Consider the following 18,692-nt stretch of genomic DNA (forward strand, 5'->3'; position numbering starts at 1 on the left):
GAGGCCGATATTATCTCCACGTCCAAACCAAGGAAAACAGCTACATTAGACATAAAAACGCTTAACAAAATGTTAGCAAATTAAATCCAACAGTATATAAAGAGAATGATCAATCATGTCTAAGCAGACTTCACCTGAGAGATGCAAAATTGGTTCAACATATAAAATCAGGGAATGTAATCTGCTGTACAAACAGACTGAAAAAGAGGAAACAAATGATCAACTCAAGAGATGTAGAAAGAGAATTTGGCAAAATCCAACACCTATTTATTACAAAAACTTCAAGAAAACTAAAAATGGCAGGGAATTTCCTCAACCTGATAAAGAGAACCTATGAAAATCCTACATCTAATATTATACTTGATGGCAAGAATCTGAATATTTCCCTCCTGCGTTTGGGAAAAAGGCAAGGGTTTCTGCTCACAACGTTTTTTTTTTCTTTTCAGAATTGTATGGAGGTCCTGCCCAGTGCAATAAGACAAGAAAAAAAAGGCACATAATAAAAAAGAATGAATGCAAACATTTTATTCAGAGACAACATAACTGTCTACGTAGAAATGCAAAATACAGAATAAAATTTACCCTTAGAAACAATTAGCACATTCACAATGCTGAGCAGCCATTACCACTACCTAATTCCAGAATATTTTTATCAATCCAAAGGGTAAACCTATACACATTAAAGTCACTTCCTATTCCCCGTTTTAAATGTTCCTGGGGTTTGTTTTAATTAGGTGAGCTGAGGCACATAGAAACAGATGCAACTGTCAGGAAGCAGGGACTCTTTATACTCCCAGATTCAAGGAAAGAGACAGCAGGGCCACTGGAGAAAACGCCGGGTGGTCAGGAGGTAGGTGAGAGGGGACGTGTGGGCGGGAGCCTGTGTCCTGGTGCATGCGGGACTGGCAAGGCACGGTGGGGCAGCAAGTGGAGCAGACTTCGGGCTGGAGAGTGAAACGCTTTGAGCAGCTGGGTCTTGAAGATGGTCCTGAGTTGTTGGTAACTGGTCCTGGGCTGCTTTAGAGAAGGAACCGCGTTCCAGACAGATGATCTGGGTTGGTTTACATATCAAAGGGATGTCCTCAGGCAAGCTGTTTGCTATCTCCAGGAATCAGCTGACTCTGGGAGGGGCAGTCCCTCTCTGCGCCCAAGAGGCCTCAAGATGTCAAAGCATTATAAAATACAGAAAATGGAAAACACAATTAATACATCCCCTCCTCCTAACCCCTGGCAACTACTAATCTGATTTCTGTCTCTATGGATTTGCCTCTTCTGGACATTTCATATAAATGGAACCATACAATACGTGATTTTTTTTTTTCCTGGCTTATTTCATTTGATATAATGTTGTTAAGGTCCATCCACTTTGTAGCATACATCAGTATATCATTCCTTATTTTTAAGAATTCTGTTACGTGATGTTGAAAGGTTACTTTCCATTTACAGTTATTACCAAATACTGGCTATTTTCCAAGCTGTACAATACATCCCTGAGCCCATCTTTCACCCAGCAGTTTGTGCCTGCCACTCCGCCAACGCTAACTTCCCGTCACCGCCCCCAGGGGTGAGCGCTGGCTTGTTCTCTAGCTCTGTGAGTCTGCTTTTTTGTTATTGTCACTAGATTGTTATATGAGTGATGTCCAACAAGTACTCCACTTTTTTTAAAGACTGAATAATATCCTGTTGCGTGGCTGCACCATGCTTGGTAAACCCGTCCATCCATCAGTGGACAGTTCTGCTGTTTCCACGTTTCGGCAATTGCGAATAACTCTGTTATAAACATTTGTGTACAGGCTTTGCTGAACACCTATTTTCAATTATTTGGGTATTTAGTACCCAAGGGTGGCATTGCTGGATCACGTGATCATTCTATATTTAACCTATTGAGGAATCACCAAACTGTCATTCTGGGTAGCTGAGCCATTTTACACCCCAATCAGCAAGCTGTGACTTTGTGTCTGGAGACTTCCAACGTCTCCACATCCTTGCCCACTCTTGCTGTTTTCTGGGGTTTTGTTGTTTATAGCCATCCCCAGCTGAAATTTCATACATTGCTGGTGGGAATGCAAAATGGTCCTGCCATTTTGGAAAAAAGTTGAGCAGTTTCTTCTTAAGTATCTACTTATATAGGATTCAAGAATCCCACTCCTAGGTATTTACCTGACAGAGAAGAAAACAGACTTAAACGCAGCTTTATTCATATCACCAAAAGCCAGATACAACCCCCACGTCCATCAGCTGACAGATGGATGAACAGACTGTAGTGTCTCCATACGACAGAATACTCAGCGTGCATGCACCGTGTGGATGGATCTAAAAAGCAGTGTTCTAAGCGTAAAAAGCCAGACACAAAGGCCTGTGTCCTGTACAACTTCCTTTTTATGACTTTCTGGAAAAAGCAAAACAGGCACATAAATTAGATCTGTGGGTGCTGGTGGCTGGGGAGGAGGAGGTGATTGACTGCAAGGGCATAAGGGAACTTTCCAGAGTGATGGAAATGTTTGCATTGAAGAGATGGTTCCGCATTCGTCAAAAGGCATCACATTTTAAATTCAAAATGGATGCAGTTTATTGGGGTAGGTGATCGGTGGGCCATGTATAGTCCATGAGGCCGCAGAGTCGGACACATCTAAGCGACTAAGCACACACACACATGCCTTCAAAAAAGGATAAAGACCCAGTTCTTCACTCCGTAACTTAGAACCACTTTCCTGCTTGAGTATATGGAATATACTTGCTTACTGACTGGGGGTCTCAGTGTCTCGAACACACATAAAGGAGCCAGAGAAGGACATGGGGAGGGAAGCTGGACCATTCTCCATCCACCCCAGCGACGAGAGCTGGCAGGCTGGCTTCTGTTTCTCATTTTGTTTTCTTTCTTAATTAACGTAACCAGCACCTTCATCCTCTTCTCTCCTCCTCCTTCACCTTGCTCTTCATCAGTCTGATCAGTAAGAAAACACCTAATTACTTGAGGATCTCCATTCTTTGCATTGCTGTCATTTGAATATTAGTATATCCAAAAACTTTTCCTGTGGGATTTAAAAAGCACAATACTCCACAGTTTTTACATGAAGACTGTAAAAATGGAAAATGAGTGCAAACATTTTCCTCTTCAGCTGCAAACCTCTGTACAGCCAAAAATATAATCGATTATGATCCAGGCTGTTCAGCCGTGAGCCAGCAAGCCACAGATTTCAGAATGGATCCAGAGTATAGAAGTCACACCCAAAAGATGTGCCATGTTGGGGCAAAATACTTCCTGTGTGGCCCAGGGAAATAAAGGTAACGCCTCCATCCTTTGATATCAGTGTGCATGAATTGTTCCTCAGTGTGGGGAGGGGGAGTATCCGTCAGAAAAATAAAACAAAACCAGCTTTCCTTTATATTCAGAGTTCAGAGAGCATCTCCTTGGAGTTAGGTGTGAGGGCCTCTTTGAAGAGGAGAAAGGGAAAGTCAGCAGAGCCAAGGAGGGGGGAGGCGAATTAGAGGGGGAACCTGGGGTGGGACTCAGGCCCCTGCCAGCTTCCGACCAGACTTCCACCCAAAAGGAGGGAAACGGAGGCATTCTTGGTTGTTGTTCACCATCTTCCCTAAAGTACGAGATAAAGAAATGAAGCAGGAACATAAAGTCAAGTAAAATAATTAAAAACGCTTAAAAAATGTGTAGCCTGGGGAAGTTCATCTTGCCCTTTATCCCTACATAAACACACACACACAAACACACATTTTCTTCTTTAAACAAGGGCAGCCAATCGCTCCGTCTCCCGGTCACTTGGGAGAGCCCTGCAACCCACTTCCTCACCGCTCTGGTGACCTCTATAAAAGAGAAATTTGCCATACACCCTGAAGTGTTTTCCCTGGAAGACTTCTTTGATGAGTTTTTATATTTAAGATATAATCAGAGTTTTAACGCACACATTTAATTCCACATGTGTTCTCTAAAACATTTGGGGTCGAATTTGTATGTTTATTTAGATATGCGTTCAGGACCTTATCGAATTTTCAACTTGCGCATTTCAAGTTTCCCAAAGAACATTTTGAAACATGTATACAGTTTTAATTTAAGATCTGCTAGAACTCAAAAGTGTCATGTGGAAGGGAGACCGTAGTTTCTAATTATAAAGTATTGGGGACGATAAATTCACATGACCTTTTCAGGAAAGTTTATGACCAGGCCACAGGAGGGCAAGGGCTTTATGAGGGGTCAGGGCATGTGTGGTCACCAAGGCTCCCCTGCACATTACTTAAAGAAAATCAGAGTCCCTAGGTTCTGGAAGTAGCCACCCTGCCCCTGCCTTTCTAAAACTCCACAATGCATCCAAGTGTGACAAGAAGCTTGCATTACCAAACTTGGATTTCAGTTTCTGAAAACAGAGCCTAGACACTGCCATGTTCAGGGAACCTCAGGAATCTTTCACCCCAACCTATTATTTCACAGAGGGGATACTGAGTCCCACTGAGAGGAAGAAACTAAGCCAAGTCCCTAATCCAAGGACTAACCTTGGCCCTAACCCTGGCCAATGGCAGGACATCGAATCCTGACTCCTCCTCAGAATCAAATCCTGCAGCCTCTCTCTCTTAAATCCCTCCTCATCCTCCCCACCTCATGCCTTGCCTTTTCCTGGTTCCCTGGTCCCTTGGTTCCATGATCCTTTGGTTCCGGGTCTCTTGAGTCCCTGGTCCCCTCGGTTCCCTGGTCCCTCGGTTCCCTGGTCCCTGGGTTCCCAGTCCCTTGGTTCTCTAGTCCCTTGCTTCCCTGGTCCATTGGTTCCCGGGTTTCTTTGTTCCTGGGTCAGCTGGTTGGGCTTTTTCAACAGCCTCCCAGTTGGCTGTCACCTCCGACTTGGCTGTCAACTTCTCTCAAAGTAAAAGTTGGTCATCACATCTTTCCTTAGAACCCTGTTTTGATCTCCATCACCTTCAGAAGGAAATCCAACCTTGGTAACTGCTCTTCTGAGACTCTGGAGAGCCTGGGCCCAAACTTCATCCATGGTGCTGCTGCATCACGCCTTGCTCATGGGCCCAATGTCTCTTCCAGGGGAATCTACCCACTCTCAGGGCCCTCAGCCACATGGTGGAGTCCAGCCAGATTGGGTTCCATGCTCACCTTTTATGCTGAAGCAAGAGGAGAAAACTGTCGAATCAGCAATGCCACCCCAGGGGGATATGACCCTGGAGTGTGATGCCTGTCAACCTCAGGCAGAAGGGGGAGGCCCCCCTGCACCAAGACAGAGTGAGGCCCACACACAGAGGGAAGCACAGCTGCAGGGTGGAGAGGGAACAGAGAGACACAACATCACTGAAACCTCTGGGTCCAGCTAACCCTGAAACCTGCTGGAGCCTGAGCTCCCCGAGGAGTGAGCAAATTCTTTTTCGGTTAAGCAGGTACAGGCTATACATGTATCACCTGTAACCAGGAGTGCCGGCCACTGATCTTCTGAGCTCCCAACTGCAGGAGCCCACCCACAGTGGGGGCACCCATTGCTCTTTCACATCCTCACCTCTCCTGGTGGACCTGCTCACCCTTTGCTGATGTCTTTCCCAGCCTACCTGACCTGCCGTGCTCTCCCTTCTCAGCCTGGGTTCACCACTCCACCACACCCCTCGATGTGCTGCATCGTGAAGTCTCTGTTATGGGGTTCCTACTCCCCTTCTTAGCTTCGGTGCTAAGCACACAGTCAGTGATAGTTAAAAGGCCTGTACTGATACTCCTCTGTCTTCTGTTCATTTTTCTCTGCAGTGTACAACAAAGTGCATGTTTTTATTAGAGTGTGACCACAAATCATATTATCTCTGCACCCATCAGAGTCAACAGGATCTGCTGGGCTCCACTGGAAAGTGCAAAGTCTGAAGAGCAGGGTTTGATGGTGAGGGGGAAGGAGAGGGCAGAAGATGTATGTAACAGATTTTAAGATTAAAAACCAACAAGACAGGGCAGTGAGAACTCAAAGGAACTATTTAAAAAGGGTGGGGACGGGGAGAGAAAACAAGCCTTCCTGAGTCATGAATTAAAGTGAAGCTCATTAAAGTTTCGTGCTTTCAAACTGTGGTGTTAGAGAAGACTCCTGAGAGTCCCTTGGGCTGCAAGGAGATCAAACCAGTCAATCCTAAAAGAGATCAGTCCTGAACATTCATTGGAAGGACTGGTGCTGAAGCTACAGCTCCAATCTTCTGGCCACCTGATGCGCAGAGCCAGCTCATTGGAAAAGACCCTGATGCTGGGAAAGATTGAGGGCAAGAGGAGAAGGGGGTAACAGAAGATGAGATAGTTGCGTGGCATCAACAACTCAATGGACATGAGTTTGAGCAAACTCAGGCTGGTGTGCTGCAGTTCATGGGGTTGCAAAGAGTTGGACACAACTTAGCGACTGAACAACAACTCCTAGAACCACACTGGATGATAGCTTTGCCCAGTCCACCATGGTTGGGAAGCTCTTGTGCAGTGACAAGATCCTTGCAAGACCAGGAGTCGCCGAAAGCTCCCTTGCTCTCTAGTGGAACAGATGCACCCTGTCCACGTTGTCCACACCTTGCTTCAGCCCTTAGTTCAGCTATTTCTTCAAGGAGAGACCATCACCTGGACACCAGTGGTGGTCTCTGCCCCTGGGTCACTCAACACTTCTGTGACTTTTCAATGGCCAGGGTCAGCAGATGCATGATTTAAGAGGAAGTACTAAGTGAGCTCACACTGATATTTCCAGCAAATTTAGCAAGACACGCTCTTACTTCTTTCATTGTATATTTGTATCTCTCTCCTTTTAGGCTGGAAATCTTGACTCTCAAAGATGTAAACATAAAGCTTGCTTCAGCTCACAGTTTCAGAATGACAGCAGCAATCCCGTTCCTAGGAATATGAACACCGAAAACAGATTCAGACTTGATGCGCTTCTTTCCTCTCTCCTTTGCAGTGTACCCCTCCAGGGATGCGTGCAGTCAAATCACAGCGTTTAAAGTGATCTTCAATTATTCCTGCCTGCTTGGGTAAGCCACCAAGATGATACAAAATTAGGTACATCTGTCTGATTTTGCTTTTGACTTTTTAGGGATTTCTATTTTTTCCTCATTTTGCTTCAATTTTTAAATAATTATGTGGAACACTTACATGGTTTCAAAGTCAAATCTACAAAACAAGGTGTATGCAGAGAAGACTGGCTTCTGTCCCAGAGTCCTACACGCTCTTCTCTCTTTCCGTTCTTTTTAGGCCACTGTTGATCTTTCCAGTGTTGGTTTTAAATTGAAATTTGGTGTGTATGTTCCACGCGAAAAGAAAAAAAAGTCAGAGCGTGAGTCGGTTGTTGATTTGACCTTAAAGGTATTCCTAAATGTGCGGCAAAGGCCCGGGTTATCTCACGTTACGAGTGAGTGTTGTCAAGAAAACAAGGCCCCCCGGGGAGAGCCCTGGTGTTTGTCTTCCACACCCCAGTCCAGAGTGGGGGTGCCTTGGGGTTCTTTGGCAGAGAACAGGGCCCACGCTGTGGCTGGTTTCTGTGGGAAACAACTTATTAGGACCATGACATAATTGCAGTGGGACTGATGACAGATTCTACGTAGAACGCTGTGGACTGACTTGCAAACTGTGGTGCAGAGTGGAGCCCTTGACTCACCGTATCAGGAAAGCTGGCTCCAGAACCCGGCTGGAATCAGGGAGCGACTGCCACTGCCACCTCTGCCAGCCCCCTGGGCTGCTGGGTTCCGCACCAGAAAAGTGACGCCTTCCCTCCCATCTAGATGTGACCAGACACTGCATTACCAGGAGCAATCAAACACCTCCACCCTGGGCTCACCAAGGACGGGGTAGGCAGGGCCTCGGCCCTCTTCCGTCCCACACCCCATGAGATGACATCTTGCAGACCAGGGCTGCCAAAGGCCGAGCGAGGTCATTCGCAGCCTGTCATCCCCTGCGATTCAGGAAGGAACAGGAGAACAAGGATGCAAAGGAGAGTGAGCACCTACCTCTCCACCATATCCACCGTGTACAGCGGGAACCATGCTTTTAAGCCTTGTTGTGCTATGACTGGGAAGATCCCCTGGAAGAGGAAATGGCACCCCACTCCAGGATTCTTGCCTGGAGAATCCCATGGACAGAGGAGCCTGGCGGGCTGCCGTCCACAGGGTCACAAAGAGTCGGACACGACTTGGCGACTTAGCACGCGAGTGTACAAGGCAAGGGCACAAGTGTCGTAATGAGGGCTTGTCCTGTGCCCTCCTGAGCAACTTTTCAAGGAGAAATTTTGAAAGCGTATTTTCCTACAGGAGAATCTTACCTGTGCACAACAGTGTTACTTGGACACCAGCTGTCAGCCCCTCACAAGCCCACTCCACCTACTGCGGCAGCTGAGGTACACGACTGACTCTTAGACCCCAACTGCCAGACATTATTCTTAGGCCCAAGCGCAGTGAGACAGACAGCCCGGTGGAGCAGGCTACCAGGCCGACTCCTCTTCTCCTTAGACCGCCGGGTTCAAGGGTAGGCGGAGGCGGAGGGATGTCTCCGGACTTATTTAAGCTGGGCGGAAGCGGTGCTCTGGAAGCTGACTCCCCACACTGAGTGACACAGAGGAGGTTAAGAGCAGCAAGTCCTTAATGTCTCTGGAAGGCCAACGTCCGTCCTTAGAGGAGCCAAGCCTCGGCGAGGCTGGGGCCCTTCGAGGCCAGATCGCTCCCTGGGCCTTTCTCGCCCTCTCTTTTGTTCCTTAAGTTTTTATTTTAGACTTTTTTTTTTTTTTAAAGAGACAGGGAAAGCGCTGCTCTAGATAATGTGAGGGCTATAGCAGAGCTGGAGAAGGGGGCGGGCGGTCAGGCGGGGCGGACGGGGCGCGGCGACTCCCAGGACGCTGCAGTCCTAGGACCCTGCGGCCCGCGGGCCCGCCCGGGAGAAGCTGCAAGCCCAAAGAGCCGGGGCGCGGCCGGGTTGTGCTGGGCCTCGCCCCGCTGCTCTGCCCCGCAATCGCCGGCTGTGGGGCCGCCCTGAGCCGTCCGGCCGCAAGCACAGCCCTCGCCCTCGGGTTTCCTAAGGCGGGGGTCGCGGCCCGCCTAGGAGCAGCCGAGGCCGAGCACCCCCGGCCCCGAGTTCAAGTGCAATAAAAGGGCCCAGCGCGCTCTTGATCACGCGGCTCGCCTGACAGCCCGCTCAGGCCCGGGCCTAATTGAGCCCGGCTCACCTGGGAATAGGTTCAAAGGCATCCAGGCCGTAAACCACCTCCAGGCCCCGAGCCAGAGCGGCCTGGCGAACAAAGAGCCCCCGAACCACTTCAAACGCGCCCGCGCTCGGCGTCCAGATGGCGCGGGGCCGGAGGCCCCCGCCCGAGGTCGCCCGCTGAAGCCGGGCCGGGCCCCGCGCCGCGGCCGCTAGGGCTGCCCGCAGGCACCCAGGGTAAGGGAGGCCGGGCACCTCCCCAGACCTCCCTCCGTCCCCGGCCGATTCGCAGAGGGGGAGCCCCGGCCCCGCGGCCTAGCCAGCGCCTTCGCCGGGCTCTCGTACCCCAGGCTGGGCCAGGCAGGTGGGCTCTGTGGGCACTGGGCGCTCCAGCGGAGGCGCGCGCTGGTGCTGAGGTTTTAATCCACTTAGAAGGACAGCCTGCGAAGGGCGTCGGGGGCCGGGGCTCCTCAGCAAGTTGGGGTGAGACACCCCCCTCCCATATAACAGCTGGGCAAAGCGGGCCGCGCGCCTCCAAGGATCCCCGCGGCGCGGCCGTAGGTAGCCGCGTCTCGGAGGGCACCCGAGTGTCAGCCCGCCCGCGGACGGGGCCACTGGTCCCGCACTTCCCCCTCCCCTGGCCGAACGTGCGGGCCACCTCGCTAACTCTCTGTGCGCCCGGGGACAGGCAAGGCTCACACTGGCCCGGGCGTCCCCGGGGGCTCCCCGCCGCGTCCTCACCTCCTGGGAGCGCATCTAGGGTAGGACTTGCCTCCCGTACCCCTCGCGCCGCGGGAGAGACCCCGCAGCTCGGCGCTGCCCGATCTCCAGTTAAGGAGCAGACAAAGCGGGATCGGCTGAGCCCGCGGCACGGCCGGAGAGCGGTCAGAGCCCGGGGCGGAGGCGCGGGCGGCGCGCGCGAAGGCCGGGCAGTCCCGGGTGCCCGCCGCGGCCGGGGCCGAAGGGGGAGGCAAAACTGAAAGTGCCGCGCCGGGGGGCGGGGGCGGCCGGCGGAGGCCCCAGAACTCGTCCTGCCCCCGGTCGCGGCGACCAATCAGCGCGCCGCCCTCGCTACTGACAACTATTTAGCAACCCAGCCCGGCTAGGGTTTCCAAAAAAGTTAGAATAACTTCCTCTCCCGGAGACCTCGGTTTTGCACAAGCCGGCCTTGAAATCAGAGCCTTTCGAGCAACTCGGGGAGCGTGTGCTCGGCGACCGCGGGCTTGGCCAGCGGCGCGCGCTCTGCGCCCGGCGCCCCCAGCCCCTCGCGCGCCGGGCGGGCGCCATGGAGGAGGGCTCCAGCTCGCCCGTGTCCCCCGTGGACAGCCTGGGCACCAGCGAGGAGGAGCTCGAGCGGCAGCCCAAGCGCTTCGGCCGGAAACGGCGCTACAGCAAGAAGTCGAGCGAAGATGGCAGCCCGACCCCCGGCAAGCGCGGCAAGAAGGGCAGCCCGAGCGCGCAGTCCTTCGAGGAGCTGCAGAGCCAGCGCATCCTGGCCAACGTGCGCGAGCGCCAGCGCACTCAGTCGCTCAACGAGGCCTTCGCCGCGCTGCGCAAGATCATCCCCACGCTGCCCTCGGACAAGCTCAGCAAGATCCAGACGCTCAAGCTGGCCGCCAGGTACATAGACTTCCTCTACCAGGTCCTGCAGAGCGACGAGATGGACAATAAGATGACCAGCTGCAGCTACGTGGCCCATGAGCGCCTCAGCTACGCCTTCTCCGTGTGGCGCATGGAGGGCGCGTGGTCCATGTCCGCCTCCCACTAGCGCCGCGCCACCCACGTCCGGACCGGCGCGCCAGGGTAGGTGCTGCGCGCGCGGTGGGCGCAGGCCCGCAGGCCGCGGCTGCGAGGATGGGGTGCGCCTTTCCTCCTAGCCAGAAATGGGGGTTGGTCGGGAAGCTGCCAGGTCCCAGGGGCACCCCTGTGGTTTGGGGCAAGCTCCCAGGCAGGGTATCGGTCGGGAACGGGCGGACTGGTGACAGTCGTTCTTTTCCATCCTTGGTGCTGTGGGAATGGTGGGTAAAGGTCTGTGGTTGACCGTCGGGGGAATGGACATCAGAACTGCCTGGAGCCGGCCTGGGGCAAAGGGCTGAGGACCAGTTGTTCTTTGCGTCCCTCGGAGCTGAGGCCGCCCGCGAAGTTGCCGGGCCTGACGGTGCTTTGCCCGGTTCCCGGGGAGAGGCAGCGCGCTTTCGTCGTGCGGACACCCAGATCTCCTTGGCTGCTCGTGCAGGTACCCCGGCCCGCGCCTCGGGGACCCGGCCGTCGGCGCCCTGGCTGCCCGGGTGGGCGCAGAGGCGCGGACCGGCGGCGCCTCTGTTGGCCTGGGGAAAGCCGGAGGACCCTGCCCCGCGCGGGCGGCGCCGGGGCCGGTGCAGCACGGGAGCTGAGGACCGTCCGCATCGGAAAGGCGGAGGACAGGGCCGAGGCGGAGGCGCGGAGACCCGAGCGTGGAGGCCGGAGGCAGACATCGCCACGGGGAACCCCGGCTGCCAGCAGGCAGGTGGAGTGGACTTCGGAGCTGGCGGGCTCTGGCCCCAGCTTTGACCCTCGAGAGTCTGGATGGGGGCCGAGCATTCGGTCCGAAGGGTCCAGGCTGGGAAACAGGTTTGCGAGGAGAAAGGGAGGCGAGGCGGTGCAGCGGGGGCCTGCGCGGGAGCCGGCGGAGTGCAGCCGCCGAGCCCGGCGAGTCCCCGCTTTCTCTAGGGGAGCGCTCGGGGTGTCCCGCGCCGGCCCCCTTTCACCAGACACTTCTGGAGACCCTCAGACCTTCCCTAACCGCGGAGATGCTGTTCTGTCCCTTCCAGAAGGCTCTGTGACCGTGGCTCTCTCTCGGGCGATGAAAGGAAGGGCTCACGATTTTTGGTGGGGAGAGGGCCCAGTTAAAAATCCCTCCCTCCTTGGTCTGTTGGACTTTCCTGCTCATCTTGCAGTGTTTTTCTTCACGTCTCCACTTCACACAGAAGGAATTTAGATTAATCACGGGCGTGCAGCCGCCCACTCTCCCAAGCATATCCACTTCTTTCCTATGTGCTCTATGATATATGCACATGTTTTTGTGTGGAGAGGAAAAGCTCCTCTAGCACAGGTGGATTTTATTTCTTTTTCTTCTTTTTTTTTTTAGTTTTTATTTCTGTGCCATGGAACATTCATTTGTGAAATAGGCCCCTAAGATAATAATTATTTTATAGGCTTTTTTTTTGTTTGTTTGGAAGAATTTTTAGTAGAGAGTCACTTAGGGGGATCTTCTCCGATCTCTGTCGAAAGCAGATGGAAAATGTCTCAATCACATATTTTCCCAGGAAAGAAAGTTTGGATTGGCGAGTACTAAAATGCTACAGTGGGATAATACATTAATTCTGGTTTTTGCTGCCTAAATTATGAGCGTCCATTAGTTAATTCCATTTACCCTTTCCACCATGCATAGTTTATAGCACATCTAAAATAAGAACAAACAGATGAGGAAGGTCATCTTTTTAAAATGTACACATATATAGCCTTGTTTAAGGAAAATGTCAACACAATTATCATTAAGGCTTCCCTCCAGAAAATTATTGAAAGCAAAAGCAAGAGGTATTACCTTAATGCAAGAATTTCTTAGGATCATTTAAAATTCACTTAAAAAGAATTGCATTCCTGAAACTTATCAGACATAGATCACAACTGAACAATATATGCAATGAGAGGTATTATTTGTAATGAATAAACGAAAAGCGTTAAAGAGTTTGCTCGGGGGAAAAAATCTGCAAAATGTAAGAGAGAAACACATTTAGCTGGAGAGCAACTGATCTTTGTGGGACCCACTATTTACTTTTATATACTTGAGTGTAACTGACTAGGTCTGATAAAGTAGTTTCCTTAGTAGACAGATGCCCACAGTGTACAGGACGAGAAGCGAAATGTGAAAATTGCTGACACACGGATGATTTTGGACTTGCCGTGTTTTTTTTATCAGGCGTGTTCGACCAACTTTTGCTTTCTTTCCGTTTTTAACCCGTTCGTCTGTATGAGTGTAGATACAGGCATAATTGGTTTGATTTCCTGCAAATGTTGCTACATAGGTTATGTTGATGTTAAAACATAGGCATATGTATTAGTAAAGACTTTCTAGACCTTCCCATCAGAGGTATGCGATTTTAGTGTCTGCTGAGATACATGAGAAAGTCTGTGTTGAGATGAGCAGCAATGCTATTAAAAGCCGAAACTGTCCCTTAGTACAAAGAGACACAGGAAATGTTGAGTTTGGCTGGTGCTAACGTTTATCCTGACCTTCTTCTTTGGCCTGGTATTTAAAAATGCAAATACACAATAAATCAGGTGTCTTTGGACAGTCATCTGCGTTCATCTAAGCAGAAAATCTCTAAAGGAGTTTTCCGTTTTCTCAATAAATGCCAGAGTCCCAGTGCATGGTCAGAGGCACCTGGGTGAGGTGGCTACTTACTGGACATTTTTCCTGTTCCGTGCTTTGTGGATAAAGAAGACATCTCTCTAACTTCAGCACCATGTGCAGGTTTCCCATAGGTCCCTACTCTCAACATACTAGCTTTGTTTCCCTAAGAACTTTTAGTTACTTTGGAGAACGGAGGGTGACCCTCTAACCATCCAATACATGTAAGCCTTTTCCTCTCTTCAGAAAACTGACTTCTTGGAGATACCTGTCAACAGCTACATTCGGAATGCTAGCTGGTCTCGAAAGAAAATGAATTGCCTGTGGAGAATGGAAATGCAGAACCCTAATCGACCTTTTGCTTGGTCACGGGAAGAAGTAGAATGAATGACCCAGCTACTTGAAATATAGGCAACATTTTGTTATAAAACACCCATTGAAAAGATCTGATGTAGGGCTGACCTCCCTTTCTGGATATAGTTCCCTTAAATGTCTGTAGTTACTCTTTCCATCTTGCAGGAAGCAGGTCTCGCTGCCCATCTGGCCAGAGTGGGGGCTGGAAGCTTGGGACTTTGAGAGTGGCTGTTTGAGGTCATTTGAAATGTAGTACTTTATTGAGGTTTTCTGAGGGCTGTACTCTTTTCAGACAAGTCTTGAGCCTGAAAGAATTGAGTTTTCATGCTCGTTGCTTCTCTATATTTTGGACAGACGGCAGAGATGCCAGATCCCTTTCGCCTGGCAGAAAGATCATAAAGTAAACTCTTTCTGAGTGGAGTACTATAACTCATAACTGCAGTTTAAATCTGGGCTTTAAAAAAACAAATATTTTAATAAGCCAATTTTAAAGGCTGAACTTTTATGACAGTTTTTAAGCTTAGTATTTATATTAATCTATTCTCACTGGTGTCTTAAAAAACCCTGTGAATGTATGCTGGAATGTCTGTTTATGTTTGTGTCTTGTCCTGGGAAAGGATAAATGTGCTGCAAAAAGCAAACCAAAAACAAAGCCTTCTGCGAGAAAGAGTTCATGGATGAGGCAATAAAATTCAAAGAAGAGATGACTAAGTTAGCGTAGCCAAGATACAGAGAGAGCCATAAAGTAGACATAGAAACTGAGGGAGACGGACATGGATGCACTCAAAAGTAAAGCCAAGATGGAACACTAAAAGCAGAAACTGCCTAAAAGCATATTTTACATGGTCACCTGAGTCTACATATGTGATAAAACTGTGTAGGATGAAATATGCACACAACGTGTGTGCGCACACACACACACACACACACACACACACACACATGGGTACATGTAAAACTGGCGAAATCTATGTAAGATCTGGAGAGTGTATCAGTGTGAGTCTCCTGATTGTGATATTGTATATAGTTTTTTGAGATGTTACACTGGGGGAAAGGGAATGAAGAATGTAAAAGAATCTCTGTGTATTATTTCCTACAACGTCATGTGAATCTAATATTGTCTCAAAATAAAAAGTTTGAAAGAAAAGATATTCCAGGGGACTTCCCTGGCAGTCCAGTGGTTAACACTTTGCCTTCCAATGCAGGGGGGTGTAGGTTCCACTCCTGGTCGGGGAGTTAAGACCCCATGTGCTTCATGGTCAAAACACCAAGTGTAACAACAGAAGCAAATTGTAACAAGTTCAATTAAGGCTGTAAAAAATGCTCCAATTAAAAACACTTTAAAACAAAAGAAAAGATACTCCACAAGAATTTTAAAAGTTTCTTTCAAATGAGCAAATTATATAAGGAAGGATTATACCCATCTCAGAGTAATAAGCCAAAAATACGCTTTGAGCTTTTTTCCTGATGTCATTAGCATTATTGCACTTTTCAGAATATAAGGGGACTGCTCATATTTTCAACATGTAACTATTTAGAAGTGGTTCCTTATCATTCAGAAACAAAGAGTAAAATCCTAGAAATCTGAAGGAGAAATACCAATCCATATATTTATTCCTATGCTAATCAAGAATATATTTTTCAGAGGAATTTTAGGAAATATTCATCGAAACTGACACATTTCCTTGGAAGATACTAAGTCTGAAACTGATGACATTTGCTTGTAAGATAACTATCTATATTGACTTACATTTCTCTCTCACACATACAACTGTTCTAAAGGCAATGACTTATCAAATTATTCATCCAGGAAGTGGAGAGATTGAAATGTTAGTATTTGGAGTCATACACAGTTGAGGGGTGGGGAGAGAGAGAGAGAGAGAAACAGAGAGACCCAGAGAGACAGACAGACAGAGAAAAAGACAGACAGGTATCAAATCCTAAACTCAGTCATGTTTATTTTACATTAGGGTTTGTTTGTTGTTAATAGGGACATATTTTGTGTGTAGGTTCAGTAGTAAGTCTTTGAATGCAATTTAGTTGTATTAAATGAGCTTTAATTTAATGTTTGTTTTGGAGTGAGACACGGTGACATTAACAGTATGATTTTCATGCTGATGTCAACTAAGGCACGGTGGGATTTTTCTCCCGTGATTGCTAGCAGTTGTCACGCTAAGAGCAGACTCAAATCAGAAATTGGAAAAGTCAACATGTAACTTTATTCCGACATAAGAGAAATGTTTCATGGTTAGTTGAAAAGAGAGTCATTTTGAATCAAAACAATGTCTTTCGTGCTTTGAATATCTGTATTATTTTATCCACAACTCTCTCGTTCAGAATAATATGATCCTGTGATTATGTGTAAGAAGGGACCTGACTGGGAGAGTTGAGGCATGGTGTCTGTGGAGGCTGTTATTTATTGCTCAGTTTCTTCCCATCATTTTGTTTTCCTGTTACTTGATCAGGGAAAGACTAAGATGACCCAGCTTCTCGTGACAGCTCCTGTGGAATGGTCATTTCACTTTTCCCATCCTAAGAGCGGTGCCTCTAAAACTGGGCACGTCTCTCCTTTCTTTAGACCAGAATTTCCCGTCGGTTGAATGAAGGGCGGGGTTGAATCCAACGAGCTTTAAGCCATCAAATTCGGTTATTCTGAAAAATACTCCTTTCTTTCTAGCTTATATTCAGCCTTGAAAATAGCCACCTGCATCTTTGGGGTGGGAGGAATGGTCACCTGAGTCGTCTGACATTAAATTCCTTTTTCTCACTGTTTATGATGGAGAGTTTGCATTTGGTTTTCTGGACATGCACATCTGGCATATGACTGGCAGGAAAGATTTGGGCAAAGACCTTAATTCGTATTAACCCTTTGATGGTGACCAAACATCCAACCCCAACCTCAGGGGCTGAGGTTTCTGGCGGGGTCACAGCCAGAGTCTCTCTGGAGAGTCAGGCAGAGCAACTCAGAAGGAAACCTGAGGGTGGGCGTTTCGCCTTGTGCTTGGAGAAGGAGGCGCGGGCAGCCTTTCTCCGCCTCCCCGTGGAGAACAGATGCCCCAGCTTTTGTTGTTCCTGTGGTCTTCTGTGGCTGTACAAATAAAATGTCACAGTGGCCTTTCTGTTACAGTCTCTCTGAGAGTCTCCCTCTCCTTAGAGAGTCAGGAGACGTTTGCCTGCTCCAGAGACAAGTGAGGGCTTCATGAGGGACAGCTTGTGAAATAAACAAACTCCCTGAAAGAAAACACAGGCCTGTGGTTTACCGTCTCTGACTCGGCTGTCGCGGTGGGTTTCTTTGTGTGTTCCGCGTTAATTTAGCATCCTGGAAGTCAGAACGCGAGCAGGCAGCGTGCTCTTTCAATCAGGAAACCCAGAAATGGACATTGAGCTGCTATTTCCCTTCATTAATCTCAGTCCCTGAAGTAGATTCGTTTGCAGGGAGTGCAGTGGGATCAGAAGTCAAAAGCTGTTTGCTTTGTTTGACTTGCTGGCCCCGTGGGTGCAGAAGTGCCTGCTCCCTGCTCGTGTCTTTTCCGATCTCGGACACTCAAGTCCATGGAGGAAGAACAAGGCGAGCTCGCCGCAGCGTTAGCAGGATCGATCCTTACTGGGTCACTTCCGGAGGGCCGGTCACATTGAAAGCCCTGTTCTTAATGAGACCACCTTGACCAACACACAGGCGCTGACTGTTTCTTTGGGAAATGCCTGCCTCACTGCAAATTGGAGAGGAAAGGAGGGAGGAAGAGTCCTTATTTTCTGTCTCAGGTTGAGCATCAACACATCTCTGTTCACATGCATCTGTGCGTGCTAAGTCGCTTCAGTCGTGTCTGACTCTTGGCAGCTCAGTGGACTGTAGCGCCAGGCTCTTCTGTCCATGGGATTCTCCAGGCAGGGATACTGCAGTGGGTTGCCGTGCCCTCCTCCAGGGGATCTTCCTGATTCAGGGATGGAACCACTCTGTTCACATAATTTGGTTCAACTGACAAATAATGTCTTCCCTGAAGATTAATTTTCCTGAATTTAAATCATTCCAAACTGCATACTATACGCTGGGGCCTAAACTGTTCAAAGTCTTCAGGATGCAAACAGCCAAGCGGCTGTCCTCTTTCATGGTATCTGTGTGCGCAGGTGGAACCTGAGACAGACTTGGTCCTTTGTACATTTTTTCTTTGTCTCGTGAGCATTTCTTCTTCAGCTCCTCCCCCTCCCCGACCCCCACAACCCCACACCCTTTCTTATGCTTATTCTTTAGCTGAAATCTATCACGATTATTGACTGGAGTCCACATAAAGGTTTTGTATCATAGCAGGTGAGACAGGAGGAGTGCGAAGGCCATCATCACATCCCCACAGTCTCACGCTCGGGCACAGGGAATAAGCGTGCACCTCAGGTTCTCCGAGTTGAGCAGTCCCGGGTGTTCTGGAAGTCCAGTGGGCTCAGCCATAGATCTGCAGCCAGATCCCCCCGCCCCCGCCACACACACCCCTGTGCTTGGCGACTCCTTCTCCTTAGCGATTGTTGCTCACATTTTCTAGGAAAATTGCTTCACTGATACTGGAAGTCCCCCAGTGGAGATCTGTACCCCAGGAAGCGTGCTGTGTCCTGTTTTGTTGATTTCTCTTGTGTAAAATGACCTGCTTCAGCCGGCCAGAACTGCATGGACCACATGGTGATCCCACCAGTGGGAGCGTGCGGGGCTGGGATTCCGTGGAGCCCGTGTCAGCGCTGCACGGGATCTCCACTTACCTCCCTCTCGTGTCAAGAGTCCACACAGTCAGGTATCTAAGGGCGGAATTACGTCAAGGCTGTTTT

At 49.4% G+C, this 18,692-nt stretch overlaps 1 protein-coding gene and 1 long non-coding RNA gene across 2 annotated transcripts in view; one reads left to right on the forward strand and one right to left on the reverse strand.

Moving 5' to 3' along the window:
* Nucleotides 1-500: 500 nt before the first annotated feature.
* LOC113890233 lies at nt 501-10,166 on the reverse strand. The gene is made up of 2 exons (XR_003510463.1): nt 9,881-10,166; nt 501-5,265 (listed from the first exon to the last, which is right to left on the reverse strand). It is a non-coding gene; the product is annotated as an uncharacterized LOC113890233 (long non-coding RNA).
* An 85-nt stretch (nt 10,167-10,251) lies between these two features.
* TWIST2 (twist family bHLH transcription factor 2) overlaps nt 10,252-18,692 on the forward strand; it is a 52,298-nt gene continuing 43,857 nt past the window's right edge. The window contains exon 1 of the mRNA XM_027538098.1: nt 10,252-10,942. Within this exon, the coding sequence (XP_027393899.1) occupies nt 10,425-10,907 (483 nt within the window). The 5' untranslated portion in view covers nt 10,252-10,424 and the 3' untranslated portion in view covers nt 10,908-10,942. The remainder of the gene's footprint in view (nt 10,943-18,692) is intronic.

Source organism: Bos indicus x Bos taurus, chromosome 3, assembly GCF_003369695.1.
Source record: "Bos indicus x Bos taurus breed Angus x Brahman F1 hybrid chromosome 3, Bos_hybrid_MaternalHap_v2.0, whole genome shotgun sequence".
Classification (NCBI taxonomy): Eukaryota; Metazoa; Chordata; class Mammalia; order Artiodactyla; family Bovidae; genus Bos; species Bos indicus x Bos taurus.